Source organism: Dendropsophus ebraccatus, chromosome 2 (assembly GCF_027789765.1).
Source record: "Dendropsophus ebraccatus isolate aDenEbr1 chromosome 2, aDenEbr1.pat, whole genome shotgun sequence".
Lineage (NCBI taxonomy): Eukaryota > Metazoa > Chordata > Amphibia > Anura > Hylidae > Dendropsophus > Dendropsophus ebraccatus.
In genome coordinates this window covers 102,438,754-102,460,964 of record NC_091455.1, presented here as the reverse complement: position 1 = coordinate 102,460,964, position 22,211 = coordinate 102,438,754, and the positions used below count along the sequence as shown (strand labels likewise).

Below are 22,211 nucleotides of genomic sequence, written 5' to 3'. Positions count from 1 at the left end.
TGTGCTTTATAGCAGGTGACAGCCGGCTGCAATCAACGGCTGGGCCCTCACTGTTAATGACAGGCTGCAGCGATTGTGCTGCAACCTATCAACCCCTTAAACGCCTCATTGCGGTACGATCTGCGTTCTGCTTGTAGAGTGTGCCACAGGCAGACTCTGTGTGCATAACGCTGGTAACACTGATCAATGCTATGCCTATGGCTTAGCATTAACCCCTTGCCTCTAAAGCCTGTTTTGGCCTTAATGACCAGGCTCATTTTTCAAAATCTGTCTCACTTTATGCGCTTATAGCTCAGTGATGCTTTAACGTATGCTAACTTTATATTAGTGGCAAAATTTGGTCACTACTTTGTGTGTTTTTTGTGAAAAACATCAAAATATCATGAAAAATTAGAAAATTTTGCATTTTATGAACCTCTGAAATTCTCTGCTTCTAAAAAAGGAAGTCATAGCACATAAATTAGTTACTAAATCACATTACCAATATGTCCTCTTTATTCTAGCATAATTTGGGAAACATATTTTACTTTTTTAGGGTGTTATGGGGCTTAGAAATTTATTAGCAAATTATCACATTTTGTGAAAGTTTCCAAAACTGATTTTTTTTAGGGACCAGTTCTTTTTTTAAATGGATTTAGAAGGCTTGTATACTGGAAACCCCCATAAGTCACCCCATTTTGGAAACTAGACACCTTAAAGAATTAATCTAGGGGTATAATGAGCATTTTAACCCTACAGGGGCTAGAGGGTAGTATTCACAATTAGGCCGTAAAAAAATCGAAAATTTAAATTTTCCAATAATATGTTTGTTTAGTTTGAAATTTCTCAATTTCATGAGGAACAAGAGAAAAAAAGTTCCCCCAAATTTGTAACGCAGGTTCTCCTGAATACAACGGTACCTCATATGTGGGCATAAACCACTGTATGGGCACACAGCCGGGCTCAGAAGGAAAGGAGCGCCAACTAGCTTTTTTAATGCAGATTTTGCTGAAGAAGTTTCTGAGCGCCAGGTGCGTTTGCAGCGCCCCTGTAGTGTCCGCAGAAGAGAAACCCCCCAAAAGTCACCCCATTTTGGAAAGTGCACCCCTCAAAGAATTCATCTTGGGGTGTTGTGACCATTTTGACCCCACAGGTATTAGAGGAAAGTATTTAAAATTAGACAGTAAAAATGAAAAACTTGAATTTTTCCAATAATATGTTCGTTTAGTTTGAAATTTCTCAATTTCACTAGGAACAGGGGAAAAGCTGCATGCCAAAATCTGTAACGCAGGTTCTCCTGAGTAGAACGGTACCCCATATGTGGGCATAAACCACTGTATGGGCACCCAGCCGGGCTCAGAAGGGAAGGAGCTCCAATTAGCATTTTCAGTGCAGATTTTTCCGAAGAAGTTTCTGAGCGCCAGGTGCGTTTGCAGCGCCTCTGTAGTGTCAGCAAAATAGAACCCCCCCCCCCCCCCCCAAAATTCACCCCATTTAGGAAAGTACACCCCTCATCTTGGGGTGCAGTGAGCGGTTTGACCCCACAGGTATTAGAGGAAAGTATTCAAAATAAGACAGTAAAAATGAAAAACTCGAATTTTTCCAATAATATGTTCGTTTAGTATAAAATATCTTAATTTCACGAGGAATGGGAGAAAAAACGTACCCCAAAATCTGTAACGCAGCTTCTTCTGAGTAAAACGGTACCCCATTTGTGGGCATAAACCACTGTATGGGCACACAGCAGGGCTCAGAAGGAAGGGAGCGCCAATTTGCTGGAGCAAAACCGCAGCTAGTAATAGTTATTAGAATAGCGCAGTTACTAAAATACAATAAAAAATGAGATTACAGGTAATGTGGGGTGGTTATGGGCAACCTGGGGTGGTTATGGGCAACCTGGGGTGGTTATGGGCAACCTGGGGTGGTTATGGGCAACCTGCGGTGGTTATGGGCAACCTGCGGTGGTTACGGACACTCTGGGGTGGTTACAGACAATCTGGGGTGGTAACGGGCAACATGGGGTGGTTACGGATAAACTGAAGTGCTTATAGGTAATCTGGGATGGGTACCTGTAATTTGGGGTCGTTACAGGCAATCTGGCGTGGTTACGGGCAATCTGGAGAGGGTCACTGGCAATTTGGGGTGGTTAGAGGCAACGTGCGGTGGCCGGAGGAAACGTGCGGTAGTCGGAGGCAACGTGCGGTGGCAATGGTTATGGGCAATGTGTGGTGGTTATGGGCAACTTGCGGTGGTTATGGGCAATGTGCGGTGGTTATGGGCAATGTGCGGTGGTTATGGGCAACGTGCGGTGGTTATGGGCAACGTGCGGTGGTTACGGGTAATCTGGGGGGGTTAGGGGTAATTTGGGAGTAAACTGCAATTATTACTATAATAAAAAGTGTGTGTTTTATTTTTTTGTATGTTTTTCACTGTACTTTTACACATTCATTTTCACTATATTACTATGATTACTGTGATATTTTCTATCACAGTAATCATAGTTCAGTGACAGAGACCAAATTGGTCTCTGTCACTTTAAATTTTCAGAGTTGGCTGGTTGTGGAGCGCATGCGCACTTCACAACCAGCCAGGACGCCGAGGAGGAAGGAGCTCCAGGATCAGGCAACGTATATGGGGAAGGGGGGGTGACTGAGGGACGGGGGTGACTGGGGATGTGGGGGGCGACTTGGGGGACGACACACTGACACTTTTTATCCCCTGTCACCAATGATTTATGGTGACAGGGGTTAAAAAGTGCTTCTTTGCACTGGGAACAGGCGATCAGCGGTATATAGTATATACCGCTTATCGCCTGTACCGGGACAACACGGGGGGTCCCCGATCACTGCCCCATGCTCTCCGGTGGCGGAGAGCATGGGGCTTTGATTATTTATTCATTTCCATCCCTGCGAACAAACATTGTTTGTTCGCAGAGATGGGAGCGGCCATCTTGGATGTGATGGCCGTCCGGGGAGGGGAGCGGGTTAGTGATCGCCCACTAGGGGGGCTGATCTGGGGTCTGATTTATACATTTTAATTCCCCCCCCACTGTGGATTCACGGTGGGGGGAGATAAAAAGCTGTCGGCGGCGCCGGTAATGCCCGATACTGGCGGATCGCCGCTGCAACGGTAATAACGGCGATCCGCCGGTATCGGGGGACGAGGGGAGGGGGCCGGGGGACATAGGAGAAGTGGCGGCGGGAGGAGGCAATGTGCTGCAGCCTTCTCCCGCCGCCCAATCGGCGGGAGGACACCGTATCTCCCCATAGACGCTGCGGTCGCATTGACCGCAGCGTTTATGGGGTTAACTGCCCGGGGGGAGCGCGGCTCCCCTCCGGGCAGAGGCAGCGGGAGGATGCCGTGTGACATAGCCTCCTCCCGCTGCCCGATCACCGTTAGGGACAGCGGGGGGAGGCAGGGAAAGCATGATGTTTGGGGAACGTCATGTTGCGGGAACTACTTGTTTTACATGACGTTCCCCAAACGTCATTTTGCGGCAAGGGGTTAAACAGTGTATGCAATCTAATGGTTGCATGTAATAGTCCCCCAGGGGGACTTAAAAAGTGTTTAAAGAAAAGGGAAATAAAAAAAAAACAAACCCAAAGCCCCTCCCCTAATAAAAATTAAAATCACCCCCATGCCATTATACAAATAAAACGTAAAAATAAATAAATAAACATATTATGTTTATTATGCGTTTATTTTGCGTGCATTATTGTCCGATCTATTAAAATATAACAATAATAATATTTTACAGCAAACGGCGTAAACAGAATGAGGGAAAATGTTACATTATTTATAAAAAAGATTGACAAAAAGTGATCAAAACGTCCGATCTACACAAATATGGTACTAATAAAAACTTGAGATCATGGCACAAAAAATGACACCCAGACCCCCCATATGTGAAGAGTCACCGTAGGGCTATTGCAATAAAAAGAAGTTGTTCATTAAAAAAAATTTATACATAAAAAAAATCTGTGTAAACCTGGATATGGTTATGTTCAGACTGACCTATAGAATAATGGTATCGTGTAACTTTTACTGTAAAGTGCGTTATGTAGACCCCCCTTGTGCAGGCTTGATTCTTATTGACTAGCCTGCACAAGACAACTATACGGCTGAGCTTGTGTGACCACTAGCTCTGATTCTTTATGTGGACATTGTAAATGGCCTGTCATGAATAATTTTGTTCTGTTCTGGACACTGGTTCAAAGAATTAAAAGAACATTAGGGTGCCCCATAGCAAGAATGTAACAACAATATCTACACACAGCCATATTTAGGATATATATATTTGTTATGTTAGAAGCTAATAGAAAATATTTATTCATAGAACAATACATAGTATTTAACCCCCGAAAACCTGCCCAAAAGTTGGGGGTCGTCTTAAAGGCCAGGAATGGTCACCGCATGTTCCCGGCGCAGGCAGCCTGATGCAGAGACACTGCCTGCACCGGAGGTCCCAAAGCTCTCCTAGGCAGTCGAGCGTCACATTGGAGAAGCTCGGAGACCCTCAGCTGCTGGGAGAGCTTCAGGAGAATGGCAGAGGCTTCAGGAACTTCCGGGGGCCTCTGCCATTTTCCCAAAGCTCTCCCGGCAGCTGAGCGTCTTCGAGCTTCTCCACTGTGACGCTCGACTACCTGGGTGAGCAGTCAGGGGGAGTTGGGCAGTGGGGGGTTCCTGCCTTCTGCTTCAGTTAACCCCTGCCTGACCGCAGTAGGGCTCCAGCTGGTAAACCCTGCTGTGGTCAGGCAGGGGTAAACATTTTCCGGAGTATAAGATAAACCCCTGAAAAAGCTGGTATTGTTTAAAGCTGGTATTCCTGTTATCATAGTAGAAAGTGATCCAAAGGCCAAAATAAGAATTTCACCAGGTCTAACCCACGAGTGTCTGTGTATGCTAAAACTCCATAGGGTCTCACTAACCCATATTATGCCATAACTGTGGTCTTTGTCTTATGACGGATGATAAAAGCATCTGCATAACTCCTAATAAGGCAATTTGGGGTTAAAACCTTCATTAAAATACCTAATACTTTAGTAATTCTTGTTTCACACTTTTAGACATGAAGTTGCACTATGGTGATCTGACTGATAGTACATGTCTAGTGAAAATAATTAATGAAGTTAAACCCGTTGAAATATACAACCTGGGAGCCCAGAGCCACGTAAAGGTAAGTCATAGTCTCCTATTTGGTTACTAAATGGTACAGTATAATATTTAATGAGGTCATCCTATGAAGGATAACTGTTGTGATATCTGGCTGTACTTCTTAATGGGATGGCATCTAATGATGAAGGACTCTTTGTAGCACAGCGCATTAAAGGAGTGATGGTGATGTCACAACCTAACTCCCAGGATGATGGCAGGGGGACACAGGGCACTGGAGGGACACTGAGTATCCTCCTGCCCTCATCCTCTTCAGCAGCCACAGCCCGCACAGCTCTGGGAGTCGGATCGTGACATCACCATGTTATCCAGGAAGTGAAGCCTTGATGCAGTAGAAAGTGCAGGGAAAAAACACTTCATAGCCACTTCCTGTAATAAGTGTATATTGGTGATTTGTATAACTTTTGGGGGGCAATACAATACTTTAATAAAAATTTTCTCCGGACTTCTCCTTTAAGCTACCCTGCTTAACCTTTTGTGGTTTCTGATTTGCGCTGGTAGGGGTCCTGCTGGATGGTCAAAGATCTCTTAATATAAAATAGAAATCTGTTCGGATATGCAACCCACCATTGTTTTAGGCATACCGTACTATGTCATGATAGATCGTAGAAAAGATTCTTACTTTGTCTAGGTTTAGAACATATTTTAGCGTTATGCCGACTCCCTATGACAGTGACTACATACTTGGTATAGGTGTGTAAAATTCTTTCCTTTCCACTTGGTAAATGATGTTCAGTTTAGAGAAATGTAATTTTTTGCATCTGGGTGCTGCTTATCTGCATATGTCATATGTTCTAGGGGGATGGACAGTGTCAATGACTTGTAGAGAAGCATTTTGGGGGTATACGTATAAATAATATACTACAGAAAAGCTGCTTCTGAGGACAGCAGAATATTGTCATGTAGTGAAAGAAGCATGATTTCACAGGACAGGGACATAATGTTACCACTTTACAATGCACTGGTGCAGCCTCATCTAGAGTATGCTGTTTGGTTGTGAGCACCAGTTTGCAGACAGACCTGAAATTATAAGGGGCAGGGGCAACAATTTTTTAAAATGTTGTTTAACCCTTTTACAACCTGGTGTCATTGATGCATCAATGCCCAGGCTGTTTTTGGACATCAGCTTATGGGATCATTATGATCCCATAAGCTGATGTCCCTATGTCTACCCCCTCTCCTCTGTCCCTTGCTGCTGTCACAATCTTATAACAGCGGCAGGGGAGAGAGCGGAGGGGGCAGAGCGCTCGCCCAGCGCGTCCTTCCCTCCCTCCCCCCGTCGGCCTCCGTAGCCTCAGGCTTCCCGTTTCCATGGCTACCATCGGGGCTCTGCGGGCACTTCGCAGAGCCCCAATGGACACTGAACTGAGAATTCTCCCTCTGTAGAGGGAAAATTCTCTGTCAGGAGCCCTATAGGTGCTGCGGTCGTACTGACCACAGTATCTATAGGGTTTACTCTCAGCACCACCGCGGATGACACAGGCGCATCCTCAATCATAAATTAATGTCGCTGCAGCGATGTTAATTTACTGTGCAGCGGCGGGAGGGGGTTATTTATGATCACTGTTAAGATCAAAAGGGGAAAGTCTTTCATTATAGGGTGATTTATTTGGGCCTCATGAGATTTTTACCTTCTTAATCAATAGAGGGGAAAAAAGTTCTAAAGTTATGAATAGACCCTCACCCTCCATCTTTTCCCCGCCCTTGGGTTAAAAAAAATAAAAAATAAAGCACAACCAAGTAACTGTTAACAATTATGATTTTTGTCCCGTGCAGGATTTTTATAGACACAGTTTGATAAAAAAAAAAAAAAAAAAGAAAAGTGGGCTGTGCCAAACATTTTATGAATACTTTAAAGGTTCCCCAAGTCTTTATTAAAATATTGCTTAGTTTCTCTAATGAGGTCTCTGCAGTCTCTTTTTTTTGTGAACTCTTTTTTTTTATATCTATTCTAGTAAATGGCAGATAAGTGCAAACTGCCGTGTATCTATGCCAGCCTACTGTATGTTGTCCTCCAAGTAGCAGCCAAGTTTAGAGATTTTTAATAAAGACTATTTAGAAAGTTGCTTCATTCAGAAAACAAAAAAAAAATGCTAAATTGTTTCAAAGTCAGTGGGTGGCATTGAAGAAAGAATATTGTTTGTTAGACTATCTGCATTTATTCATTGTTCCAGCTGCAGTTTTTATTGTACAATGCTAAGCTCACAGGAGAAAAAAGGAGTCACCCCTAAAAAAATAAGTGCAGTGCGCACACAGTTGAGCATGTGACTCAACCACTGCCCCATCGGCACAGGCTAAACAATTCATCTGTGCTTGCACACTAGGATGACAGATTTTTTTTGTCTGGTGAGCTTATATTTTATATTTGGTCAGCTGTAGAGATGAGCCAACTTGCCATAAGTTCAGGTTTACATGAGGCATTTGAATCGCGAAGCCTGGAGAAGGTGGATGCAGCCTGAGGACTGCTTGGAAATCCTGGATACAGCCGTAGACTCAGACTGCATCAACTTTCTCCAGGCAGCCAGATTCAAATGCTGATCATTTGGGGTGGTGCCAACCAAAACTTTCGCCAAGTTTGCTTGTCTCTAGTCGGCTGCATAGGGTGATATTAAGTGTGAATGCGTTACCAGCAGAAATACCTACTGTTTAAATTATGTTTTTATGGTAAACCTATTTCGTAAGATTTTTTGTGTAATTTTTTTTTTCAATTTTCCTTTTTCCACAATCTATATTTTAAAATATTCCTGCAATTTACCTTTTGACCAGTAAGCCAAAAACTGAGCTAAACCTTTCAGTTCTGTGCAGATACCTTTCCAGCAGTGTCCTCCTTATCATCTTAGATAATATATCTTAGAGGAATACAGTGAAAGGAGAATACATATAACAGAATATCTACTACTAGTTGCAATAGCTGAAGCTCGTAGCTCAACCCCCCCCCCTTACTGTGAAATGACCCCTGGACAGGACACAAAGAATGCCCAGAAAACAAACACAAATATAGTCTGAGCCTGTCTATTGTGTCTATATCCATGGGCTTTGCCATAAAGCTAAATGCTGTTAAAAATGCTTTAAGGTACAAACACACTGGGTGGATCCGCAGCAAGTTTCTCGCTGCAAATTCGCAGCGAGACCCGTTGCAGATCCCTGCCCAGTACACTTATGGCCAGACAAACTCGCATCGGGATGTCCATCCTGCTGGGAGTATGTCCACAGCACTCCCCGTTAACCCCCCGGCCGTCGGTGCGCATCCATCTCCGGGTCCCCGCTCCGGCTTGCTTCACGTCCCGCTCAGCCAATCAGTGCGCTGCGGCGGGGCAGCGCACTGTTTGGTCGAGTGGGACCTGCCGGAAACCCCCGAATCAAGCCGGAGAGGGACCAAGTGAAGTATTCATTCCGGCGGCTGGGAGATTTATGGGGTGGGCTGCGGACATACTCCCAGCGAGATGGATCTCGCTGCGGATCCGCCTAGTTTTTTTGTACCCTTAGCTCAGAAAATAGAAGTAGTTTACAAGATAAAAATGGAAAATAAATAAATAATTTTTTTTTTTTTATAATATAGTCACACTTTTGAAGTGCAGGAACAGCTGAGCGCTTTTTTTCAATTATATATAACACTTTTTAAAATATATTTGTTAGAATTACACAACTTTTTAGCCATGTCTGATTTTGTAAATGTGCTCTGTTATACAACATTACAATGTAGGAGCAGTCTGTTTTGTGTGAGCTTTTGGAGGGCACTGCGGTGTGGGATTGGAATGTTGGATAGGGATTATTATTATGGCCCAATGGCTGTGTAATTCTGAATTACAGGATGAGCAGACATTGTGGCTACAATTTCCTGTGGTTATAACCAGACAATGTTAATGTTTTATATGTCTGCTGTTTACTGTAAGATATATGTTTGATTTGGATTGTATTTTAAGGATGTACTGTATATGTGTTTGTTATAATATATAAAATGTATCTATCTATCAGTCTAATTTTATAACTGCAAGAATCAGCTAGCACAGTGATGTAATATGTCATGGTACCCTCATAGCAGCCGTTTATTGCTATTAATAACAGATATCCGTCTTTTGGGCCACTGTAATGTGAATAATAGGTAATCTAGACTAGAAATTGTTTATACAGTAAGTATCCTTCAATTTAATGTAAACGGAATGAATGTTTGTGTGTAATAGTTTTGTGGTATTGTCATTTCAGAAAATGAGTAGGGTGTATAGGATAATATTTACCTTGTTTCGTTGCTTTTTTTTTAATTTTTATTTAATGCTGGAACTCGGCAGTTTTCGAGAAGCGTGGGACAAGAGGTGGCAAAATGTGTGCGGTCATTTTGGAAACCACAATGCAGACATTCTGGTATTTCCACATGAATCCCTTCTGTGCCCATCCTAATTAGGAATTTTGCAACATTTACTGACAGACTGTCCAGTGGGAACTGTTCTTACTGACTCATTCCATTGGCTCCACAGCATTTCTATTCCCTGACTTGTGTGACAGGCTGAACTCTGAGAGCTGGCTTCTTACAGCGTCTGTGAAATGAAGTGAAAGAGATCACGACTCTTGGCAAAACTTTAGAATATTTTACTCAGAGTTTCTTGGAGAATTAGAGGTTTTGTCTGTTTCAACAAGTTATGTTTGTGAAGTCAATTTTCCATGAAATCTCAGTGAATCGTATGTTTTGCTGTGAATATAAAGCAATGGCTTATTTTCCTTTTCACAGAGCAGGGAATGGCAGCATAAACACTGCATTTCTGGGAGGACTGTCAGGTTTGCCAGCCTGTGACTGCTGATGACTCACATCCCAGCTGGAGCTCGGATACCGATACACATTGGGGATGCGTTGGACCTCCCCCAACCTACTCAGGCGTCTAGTATAATTGGTAGCATAAATAAAGTTTTCTTTAAGAATGGAGTAAAATACTGATTTACTATTTGGAAATTGACAAAGAAAAAAAAAGCACAATGATGTGTTTGGACGGTGTACACAGATGACGGGTGCAGTTTTTTTTTTCTTTGTGTGTGTTTGTTTTGGCTCATGTTTTTGCAGTATAACGTTTTCTATCACTCTCACTTCCAGTCAGTTTTATGTGGGCTGTGCAGAAGGCAAGGAAAATAAAATAATAGGAAGTTGGTCTGGTTTCCTGAAGGAAACCAATGAAGATGAAATTGGTTCTTGGAATGAATACACAAGGTCTGGGAAGGACTGACAGAAGAACTCACACTGAATCATAAATAGTAAGCACTGTGACTCAGGGTAAGCTACACAGAGACCGGTTTGATGTAACATGGTTGACGCAATGTGGGAGAAAGCAAGCCGATTTCAACTTAAGAGTTTCTTAAAATAGTGACTCTCAGGACCATGACTTCACCATGCAGGTGATTGGAGGAACAGATTGTGCACTGAGCAGGTTTAGCCTTTCCTAGGGGTGTGGACAGGGAGTGTAGTGACCTGTATTCATCCATGTCTGTATGGAAAGTCTTTAACAGTAGCTTATTCACAGCGATGGACTTTCCAAGTATTAGACATAACACTGACTAAAAGTTAAATTGATGACTTATTCTTGGGCAGTTTTATAATTTCTTTATCTATTTGGCCGCTCTGTTTAATTTTCTGTGGGTCTATGCATTGTAAGACAGGACTTTTTATTAAAAAAATAAGCATGCAAGTAAGACTATACAGTTTATGCATTGGATGGGCACTCATGATGTATACAGTGCAGAAACTAGTTAATATTATTAATTTGTAAGGCATGTACAGGGCTGCTAGACAAAGTGTGGTTTTGCATTTGGTTATGGACTTACTTGAAGTTTAATATAGAGGAAATACCTGCAAAGAGAAATCTCTGCACACTACAGAATTTGCTGGAAATTTCAAGGGGAGTCCGCTTGACATGTCAATTCTTTGGGCGGGCGGTGGATTGAGATTCAAAATATCATTAAGTCAATGTAATATTATAAAAGGGGTTATCCAGAATTAGAAAAAGCACAGTTGCTTTCATGCAGCTTGTCCTCAGGTTGTGTGTGGTATTGCCATTCAGCTGCCTATCTTTCAATGGAACTGAACTGCAAAACCACACTTTTAAACTGAGGACAGGAGAGGTGCTGAGGTAAAAAATTCTCTCTGTTTTAGGGATGAGGACAGTGTATGGGAGAAGCTTATGGACATAGTGGATAAGTGTCTGAAATTTGGAAAGCTGATCTAGCAAACAGGACACAGAATTTTATCACTTTTTGTTTTATCTCCCCATACAAATATATAGTTGATGTAAATAGCACATTAGAGTGCACTTGCCACAGGTATCTTTATGTGCTAGTTTAACCCCTTAACAACACAGAGTGTACATATACACCCTGGAGCCGCTAGGGGGGTTCAGAGGGGGGCTGCGCGGTGACCCCATTCTGAACCACTGCGATCCCGGGTGCTATCTGCATTCTGGGACCACGGCAATTAGCTGGCATGGTCCGATAGCGATGCGATCATGGAGGGAGCAGTCCCTGCATCTGAGCCAGCCGGGGTCTGTGCTGTAAAGACGCTGATCTCTGCTCGGCAATCTATTGTTCTCGACTGCAGCAGCCGAGAGCAATAGAACACAGATCTCATTGATCTATGCAGTATATCTATACTGCATAGATCTCAATGAGAGATCAGTGTAGTAATACTAAAAGTCCCCCCCTAATAAAAGTCTGAATCACCCCCTTTTCCCATTTTATAAATAAAAATAAATAAATAAACATATTTGGTATCCCCGCATGCGTAATTGTCCGAACTATTTTATTATCACATTCCTAATCTCGCATGGTAAATGGCGTAAGTGCAAAAAAAAAATTCCAAAATGCAAAATTGTGCATTTTTGGTCACATTAAATAAAAAAAGTTGTAATAGAAAGTGATCAAAAAGTCACATATACACATACAAGGTACCAATAGAAAGAACAGATCATGCCGCAAAAAATAACACCTCACACAGCCCTCACACAGCCCCATAAAAGCATTATAAGCATGGTAATAGAGCAATTTTAAGAAACATTTATTTTTTAAAAAAGGTTTTAATTTTCTTAAAAGCCATCAAATAAAATAAAAGTTACATATTGTTGTAATTTTACTTACTTGAGGAACATTTAAAATAAGTAAGTTTTACCTAGGGCGAATGGCATAAACACACAAAAAAAAAAACAATTAAAAAAAAATGTTTTATTTTCAATTTCACCCACATATAATATCTTTCTGGTTTTGCAGTGTACTTTATGCAAAAATTAAGCCTGTCATTGCAAAGTATAATTGGTGGCACAAAAAATAAGGGCTCATGTGGGTCTCTAGGTGAAAAAATTCAAGTGCTATGGCCTTTTTAAGCACAAGGAGGAAAAAACTAAATAGCAAAAATAGAAATTGGCTCTGTCCTTAAGGGGTTAATGAAAGCAAGTGAAAACATGAAAAGCTTGCATTGGGTTTTGGCATACCGTATAAGATGACTGGGCTTATAAGACGACCCCCAACTTTTCCAGTTAAAATATTGAGTTTGGGATATACTCACCATATAAGACTACCCCCATTCCAATGCACACCAAATAAAAATTAATAAAAAACATCAGACAGCAGTAAGATCTGAGAGGCAGAGAAGGAGGTACAGTAATACCGGTAGGATATAACGGAAGCCAGACTGGTGATAGAGGTTTGTTTTTCTGGGCACAGCGCCACTCTACCATATCTCTTTTTAAACATACCCCAGATGCCTTCGGCTTGCGCTGCCCTTCATATGGATTCTCCAGTCTGGTTTTGAGACTTCTCAGCACCCGCCCAATAGGACGATACCCGGCGTATAAGACGACCCCAGACTTTTGAGAGGATTTTCCTGGGTTAAAAAGTAGTCTTATTTGCAGAAAAATACTGGATATTTTTGAATGTGAATGTGGCAGTTAAAGTCTGGTTTGCGAAAAGAAAAACTTTTTATGATTTGTATTTTACCTCTAGCCCAAAAAGTTTAAGAAATTATTTAAAATAAAGTTTTAAAATAGTCCAAATACAAAAAAAGGTGTAAAATGTTCCAAAAGGTAGAAAACATAATGCACAGAACGCACAAACGCTTAGGACATTTCCACGACAACCCAAACTCACAGTTGAAATTAGAAGTTTACATACACTACGGTATATAAACGGCAAGACACATATGCATGATTTTCTTACTATGTGACATGAAATCAGAATAAACCTTTTCCGTTTTAGGTCAATGAGGATTACCAGAACTATTTATATTTGCCAAATGCCAGATTAATGAGAGAACATTTTAAAGGCATTTTTATTACTTTCTGCTAAGTCTAAAGTTAACATACAGTACACTCAAATTACTATGTCCTTAACCTCTTAAGGACGCATGACGTACCCGTACGTCATGCGCCCGTAAGAGGTGTTCAGAGCGGGGCCGCGCAGCTACCCCACTATGAACCGCCGCGGTTCCAGGTGCCCCTTGTAGCCCGGGACCGCGGGTGTTAGCGGGCACGGTCCGATCGCCGTGCCAGCTAATACAGTAATCAGATGCAGCTGTCTAACATGAGAGCTGCATCCGATTACCGGACGCAGCTTATCCCTGGTGTCTAGTGGGTGAGATCGTTGTCCCGGAGGAGCGATCTCCGTACCTGCTGCCGGCCGGGGACCTCTCCAAGATGGCGCCGTCCCCGGCTCGGCAGTCGTTTGTTTTCGGCTGCAGCAGCCGAAAGCTAACGAGTGCCGATCTCATTGATCTTTGCTGTAGTAAAAATCCCCCTCCACTAATAAAAGTCTGAATCACCCCCCTTTTCCCAGGTTTTGAATAAAAGTAAATAAATAAATAAATATGTTTGCTATCGGCGCGTGCGTAATCGCCCGAACTATTAATTAATCCCATTACTGATCTCGTACGGTAAATGTCGTAAGCGCAAAAAAATCCCAAAGTGCACAATTGCGCATTTTTGGTCGCATCAAATCCAGAAAAAATGTAATAAAAAGCGAACAAAAAGTCGTATATGCGCAATCAAGGTACCGATAGAAAGTAAACATCATGGCGCAAAAAAAATGACCCCTCATACAGCCCCATAGACCAAAGGATAAAAGCGTTACAGGCATGGGAATAGAGCGATTTTAAGGAACGTATATTTGTTAACAATGGTTTGAATTTTTTACCGGCCATCAGATAAAAGAAAAGTTTCAGTTTTACCCTAGGGCGAATGGTGTAAAAACACAGTCCCCCCAAATAAAAGAAATGCGTTTTTTTTTTTTGTTCAGTTTCACCACACTTTGAATTTTTTTCTGGTTTCGCAGTGTACTTTATGCAAAAATTCAGCCTGTCATTGCAAAGTACAATTAGTGACGCAAAATGTGGGTTTCTAGGTGGAAAAATGCAGGTGCTATGGCCTTTTAAACACAAGGAGGAAAAACCTAAAACGCAAAAACGAAAATTGGCCCCGTCCTTAAAGGGTTAAACTATCTGAGACAACCCATAAGGTGATGTCATATCTTTGAAAGCTTCTGACTGGTTTATTGGAAACATCTGAGTTATTAGAGACACACCTGTGGATGTATTTTAAGGAGAAGTCCAATGAAAATCTTTACTAAAGTATTGTATTGCCCCCCAAAATTTATACAGATCACCAATATACACTTATTACTAGGAATGCACATAAGGTGGTTTTTCCCTGCACTTACTACTGCATGCAATCTTCACTTCATGGATAAAAATGGTGACGTCATGACCCCACTCCTAGAGCTGTGCCGCTGTGGCTGCTTGAGATGGCAGGGGGATTCTCAGTGTCAGCTCTGTTCCCCTCCTGGTCTCTCTGCGCCAGCTCTCCCCCAGTGTGCTGCTCCCCACCGGGCCCCCCCTGCTCTTTCCCAGTGTGCCACTCGCCACTTTAACCCCCCCTGCTCTCCCCCAGTGTGCCGCTCTCCACTGGGACTCCCCCTCCTCTTCCCCAGGATGCTGCTCCTCACTGGGATCCCCCCCCCCGCTCTCCCCCAGTGTGTCGCTCCCCACTGGGACCCCCCTGCCCTCTCCCAGTGTACTGCTCCCCACCAGGACTCCCCCGTTCTGCCCCAGTGTGCCCGCTCCCCACACTCTCCCTCATGTGCCCGCTGCCCACCCCATGTGGCGGGACCCTCTCAGATGTCCCCCGGGTGAATGCAAATTCAAACTAGCTGGCACCCGGAGATTTCTGTCCCCAGCCCTTGCTGCTGCTGTCTTTCTCTAACCTGCCTGGGACTTCACTACTCCCATCGGGGAGATGTCCCTGCTGCCGCTGCAGGGGGTAGTGGAGTCCCAGGCGGGAGAGAGAAAGACAGCAGCGGCTGGGGAAAGAAAGTGCTGGGTGGCAGCTAGTTTGAATTTGCCACTGCCTGGGGGACATCTGAGAAGGTCCCACCAGGCAGGATGGGCAGTGGGCTCATGGCGGAGAGTGTGGGGAGCGGGCATGCTGGGGAAGAGCAAAGGGGTCCCAGTGGGAAGAGGCACCCTGGGGGAGAGCTGCGACAGGGAGACAAGAAGAGGAACAAAGCTGGCACTGAGCATCCCCTGCCATCTCCAGCAGCCACAGTGACACAGCTCTGTGAGTCGGGTCGTGACATCAGCATTTTATCCAGGAAGTGAAGCCTTGATGCAGTAGTTTTCCCTTGTGCAGGGAAAAAAAGCACTTAATGTGCATTTCTGTACTTTACTTTATGTGCAGTAATAAGTGTATTTTGGGGATTTGTATAACTTTTGGGAAGCAATACAATACTTTGCCGGACTTCTCCTTTAAGCACACCTGAAGCACACTTTTTTTTTTTTTTTTTAACATAATGGGAAAGTCTAAAGAAATCAGCCAAAATATCAGGAAGAGAATTGTGGACTTCCACATGTCTAGTTCATCAATAGGTGCAATTTCCAGATACCTGTAAGTGCCTGATTCATCTAAACAAACAATTATATGCAAGTACAAAGAAGGTGGAAATGTCCAACCATCATACTGCTTAGGACGGAGACAAGTTCTGTGTCCCAGAGACGAATGTGCTTTGGTACGAAATGTGCATATCAACCCGAGAACAAAAACAGAAGACCTTATGAAGATGCTGGCTGAAACTGGTAAAAGTGTGTATTGACATGGGCTGAAAGGCCACTCTGCCAGGAAGAAGCCATTACTCTAAAAGAAAGCCAGATTAAAGGGGTTATGCAGCGCTACAAAAACATGGCCACTTTCTTCCAGAGACAGCACCACTCTTGTCTCCAGCTTGGGCAGGGTTTTGCTGCCCAGTTCCATTGAAGTGAATGGAGCTTAATTGCAAACCGCACCTGAACTGGAGACAAGAGTCGTGATGTCTCTGAAAGAAAGTGGCCATGTTTTTGTCGCCATGTTAAAGAGGATAACCCCTTTAATGTTTTCAAATGCTCACAGGAACTAAGACCTTTATTTTTGGAGACATGTCCTGTGGACTGACAAAACTTAAATGGAACAATTTGGCCATAATAATCATTGTTTCGTTTAGGGAGAAAAGCTTGCAAGCCTAAGAACACCACCCCTACTGCGTATAACCTGGAGGTGGCAGAATCATTTTGTGTGGTTGTTTTGCTGTAGGAGAGACTGGTGCTCTTCACAAAATAGATAGTATTAAGAGAAAAGAACGTTGTGTGGCAAAACTGAAGCAACATCTTAAGACATCAGCCAGGAAGTTAAAACTTTGGCGCAAATGGGTCTTCCAAGTGAATAGTGACCCAAAGCATACTTCTAAACTGGTTACAAAGTGGCTTAAGGATACCAAATTCAGTGTTTCGGAGTAGCCATCACAAAGCCCTTATCTCAACCCTATTGAAGAAAATCATGGGCAAAGCTGAAAGGCAGACGCGAGCAAGGCAGCCTACAAACATGGCTCCATTACACCAGTTCTGTTGGGAGGAATGGACCCAAATTCCTACCAACTATTGTGAGAAGCCTGTGGAAGGTATATCTTAAAAATTAGCTTCCATTCATACGGCTTAACGGCAGTGGTACCAAATACTAAGGGAATGTATGCATTTTTTTTACTTTGTAGAAAGTAATAAAAATGCCTTAAAAATGCCCTCTCATTATTCTGGCATTTGACAAATATAAATCATTTTGGTAATCCTAATTAACCTTAAAACCTGAAAGGTTTACTATGATTTCAATAAGAGAAAAACATGCATGCATGTGTCTTTATATAGTGTATGTAAACTTCTGGTTTCAACTGCATGTTAATAGCTAAATTTAAAGACTGAACTGTGACAGGTATGCTTTAACATAAAGGACCATAGTAGTCATGGCGTATCCCACAATGTTTATCTTTAAGACATTGATGTGAATCTCATATGAAGAGATTTTAATTTTCCTAAAAGTTATCCATGTTCTATAAGCAACTAAATAAAAGTATTCTTGTTTGGCATGATAAAAAAATATTATTTTTATATATAGTGTGTGTATGTGTATATATAACATTTTTAACACCTGCTTGGATCCTTGGATAATGGTATAATATTACGCTTGTCGCAATCCACAAAGAAATTGTATGTGTGAAATGATTGTCTGTGAAGGTTTAGGTGGAGCTTGTGGTTTCTGGGCTATTATCAGACCACACAAAGCATTGCCTATTGTCCCCGTCCCATCCATCTTCTAATTAGTGTATGGTTTGTCTTTATTACAGTGAGTAAGAAAGCAAATATTGTTCCAATAATTAAAGACCATTTATCTGCAAATGACTAGACGTCACGTGACCATAAGATAAATATACATTCTAGGCCACGCTGTGCTGGGAGACTGGAGACATGTGATCCTGCAGTGATTTGGTTTGTTTTAAGACTAGCTTCCTACTGTATTCATCTATGGTGGTTTAAGAGTATTTAAAAACTTAAAATTTCCTTTTGTCATTAACATACGTTGTTTAATATACTCTTGCTGTAATTCTACTTTTCTGTCAACAGATGGACTACAACTGGGCAGTCTTTGAAAAGTTATATCTATAGATACAGATCCAGTGTAACTGGTAAAAATGGTATCAATTAGGGATGGTCCGAACCCTCCAAGGTTCGGGTTTGTATGAACCCTAATGCTCGGCATCAGATTCCTGCTGTCTGGCCGCTCCGTGGAGAGGGTGGATACAGCGGGAGGTCCGCCTGGAAAACTAGGATACAGCCTATGGCTATGGCTGTATCCCAGTTTTCCAGGCGGTCCTCCCGCTGGATCCGCCCGCTGCACGGAGCGGGCAGACAGCGGGAATCATTACCAAGAGTTCGGGTTCGTACGAACCCGAACCAAACTCGGTTCAGACCATCCCTAGTATCAATGTAGGATGAAGTATCAACCAAAAATCTTTGTTGATGGAAGGGCTCACTTGTCCTTCACTGAAAAGTACTCAGTGATATCTGTAATGCTTCCCTAAGTAAAGGCCCTATTACAAGAAACGATTATCGCCCGTATTCGGCCAATAATCGTCTTGTGTAATAGAACAAAATGATCAGCCGACATGAAAGATGTTAGCTGATCGTTGCAGTCGTTTGTCTTTCAACATGTTAAAAGACATACGGCTAATATAGCAGCGATATGCTGCCTTTGCTCGGTGGAAGAGGAGTGGCGGCAGCAGACCGCTGCTATCTGCTATGGGCTGCCCAGACAATCTAGCAATCACTCGGGCAGCCCCCTTGCAGCTGCCAAGGCGTGTAATAGTGTTGACAGCGAGCGGGAAACGAGGAGCAAACGAGCACTGACAGCGCTTGTTTGCTCCTCCCAGTCGCCCCATGGAATGGGGTAATAACGCTTTTACTGAAATAGAGGTATAGAAGCTACAGAAATTGTTCCTAACTTATATTTATTATTCATCAATTAATTTACCCCATATGTGCAAATCTAACCTTGAGCATTATTATTGGCATAAATAGGCAGTGATCCCAATGTGCTGCCCTTACCTAGGGTAGTATAATCTGATGATAGAGACTCTGTAAGATCAATGATTTAGTTATTCATAGAGCTACAAATGATACAATATATCGTCTGAAGTATTGTTAAGCTTCAGAACTTTTTATTTTAGAAACTTCGAGTTGGCCTTTGGTTTCTTACGAACAATTGGCATTATAGTAGCTCTTGATTGTACTCCTATTATGCAATCCCACTGTTAGGACAGGAATTCAGTCACTCATTTTGACAGCTTTACAGGTTTCTTTTCTAGATAAACCATAAATAAATGATGCAAAAGTGTACCTATTATTTTATTAAACTTATGACCTGTCAGAGGTTGTGATTTGTGTGGGTCCAGGTACTGGAAAGCTCACTGATCAATAGCAGAAAGAGACAGAAGTCTTTGTTTCTGCTTTGCTCTCCTTTGAATAGCCAAGCCAGCAGTATACAGATTCTGTGAAAGTCTAAGACAGGCAATCTTTCCAGCCATGTGAAAAGCGCCCGTCTTTTGATAATGACAGATTTTTTTTTTACTGATCATGGTTGTTATTAATGTCCGTCATTATCAAAAGACGGAAAGCAGACTTTGTGGGAACATAACCACTTTCTGCAAATCCGAATATTGCTTGCTAAGCGTCCCATGGACAGTTTAAGTTTAGACAAAACAAAAGGGTATAGCGCTCAGACAAGCTCTTTTGCATCTTTTTTCAAGTGATCGGTGGGGGTCTTCTGACCTCACTATGACATGTCAGAAGTTTAGTGAAATAGATACACTTTATTCAAAGAATAAAAGGAATGATATCAACCAAAATAAAGTTCCAGCGTATCGGCAAGCGATGAACAATTTAGCCAAAAACAAAGTGGTGGTGCATTATAGTTGCAGTACAAAAAAGACTTTAACAGAGGGTCTCCACACCTGGACCCAACCCATACACACTTCGGACCTGTCGCTATGACATATCAGAAGTTTGTTTAAATGATGATTACACTTTAAATGATACGATCAAGAGAATCCTAATTATACATTGTTATACTTTGTATTTACTCCAGTCACGTTTTCTATTTCACTGAATGTCAGGGGATGCATCTGTCAGTAATAATGGAATACAACTACATTTACTGCCACCGCACTCTTATATAACAAGTGAAGTGAATTGAGTCACTGAACTCTAAGATAAAAGACATCTATTAATAGAATTACTAGATTAAAATTAAATCAAGAGTTTTTGTCACTGTTGCTATTATAAATGTATGTCTCTATTAGATTTGTTCGGCGTAGTTTCAGGGAATCATTGATGCTGCTGGTAAATGTGCTTGTAGGTGGTGAATCTCTTTTTGGCACATAGATGGCAGTAGAGTGTCACAGACAAGTACAATTGATTCCGAAATTAGATCACAATACGGGCTCCAGTATAGACATATGTGTCATAATGTAAAAGCATCAGTGCTCCCTATGAGGTATAGAATATCATCCACGTAATGTTTCTTGTGTCCTACTTTTTTTTGTCAACAATCGTTTTAGTTAATTGAGAATCTTTTGATTTTTATGTATTTACCTAAAGGTTTTATTATAATGTTTTACAAGGCTGTTTAAAATTTTACATTTGTGTAAGATTTTAAGATTTATATCAAGGAACATATATATATATATATATATATATATATATATATATATATATGAGCCCGTGGAGCCTCATTAAAGATTCTCAAAACACATACTGTATGTGCGTAATATTGTAAAGTAGAGCTAGTAAAAATTGTGATGTTTCTATCTTGCTTCGTATTGTTTTCGCTTTTGTTCCCACTACTGGATTTTACCTTCTCAAGTAATGATCATAATTATTGTTTGCGTCCTTCATTAGCAATAGGCGGCCTTTTTTCATGTTAAAATGACAGCTGTCTGGAAAGATGGCTGTGATTTTTGCATAGCGGGAAGAATTGTAAAATTGTAAATTTCATCCAGAAAAATTTCATCCAGAAAAGAAGCCTCATTGCCCTATTGTTGTACAGTATTAGCCTTTATATAACCATGCACCAAGTTACTTGTGGTAACAACTCTAAGTGATAGGAATTTATTTGGCTTTTATTTACCAAAAATATTTAGCTAGATTTGCCCACTAACCAATCACTAGATTTTTTTTTTCCTTTTTACACCTTTTAACATACCCCACATTTTCTTGTAGATGTGTTGTAGGCTCCAGTTAATACACTGGGGAATATGAACCACATTTTTACATAGATCAGTGAAACAGCCTTATAGCAACCAATCAGATTTATTTTTTATTTTTTAGTAAGGCTGCAATGAAATAAAATGTAATGAAAACTGTAATCTGATTGGTTGCTATAGGGGGCTGCCGCACTGTTCCTTTGCCTTCATTTTGATAACTTTCTTCCACTGTCTTATCAGGATATAAGATTTGGGGTTTAGAAGGGGTGGTGTAGGGGGTTGGGGGGGGGGCAATATCCCCACTGCACTACACTGTACAACTCCACAGGTATGAGGACTGAAAAGGTATTCACAAGTGTCTGATAAAAGAGATTTATTGTGTCGTTATATTTATTAATCATAATAACAACAAGGATTGTATTCTGTTGTTCAGAAGGACCCCGGTAAAACATCGCTGTGGCTGAACATTGATGATAATGTGTAACAAGCTGAAACTATTAATGGTCTACAAGAATGTTGTAGGAATATGATAAAAAGGCTTCTTACCAAGTAATCTGTCTATAAAATGCAAGCCAGCTTGATGTTTTACTTGTTGAACTGTCCTTTTTGTGCCCCAGAAGATTAATCTGAATTAAGGAATGTATGATAGCACATTATTACAGTGAAAGCCCTGCTAACCTGAGAATAAATGCTGCATATTATCTTCTCTCTCAACAAGTGCAGATTAAAAAGACTTTATGTCTTTAAGCAAGTGTTAATATTGCTGCTCCGAAATTGCATGTTGGGTCATATATTCAGACTAGAGGCAATTTACTTGCTTTTAACTAGGTAGTAGTATTTTAAAATTATTACCCAGCAAGCCCACTGTTCTCTAAGGATTTACTTTTTAGGACTTTTTGATAAAACTGGACAAAAGTACATTGATGAATGTGGTCCCTGTTACTAGTAGGATATTTGCTAGATATTAAAAGTCCTGCCACCCATAG

General features: G+C 41.7%; 1 protein-coding gene across 2 annotated transcripts in view; it reads left to right on the top strand.

The window, feature by feature from the left end:
* Positions 1 to 22,211, top strand: part of GMDS (GDP-mannose 4,6-dehydratase) — a 519,699-nt gene that overhangs the window by 78,130 nt on the left and 419,358 nt on the right. For both annotated transcript variants that reach the window (XM_069960220.1, XM_069960219.1), the window contains exon 5: positions 5,046 to 5,155. In XM_069960220.1, coding sequence (XP_069816321.1) covers positions 5,046 to 5,155 — 110 coding nt within the window. The remainder of the gene's footprint in view (positions 1 to 5,045; positions 5,156 to 22,211) is intronic.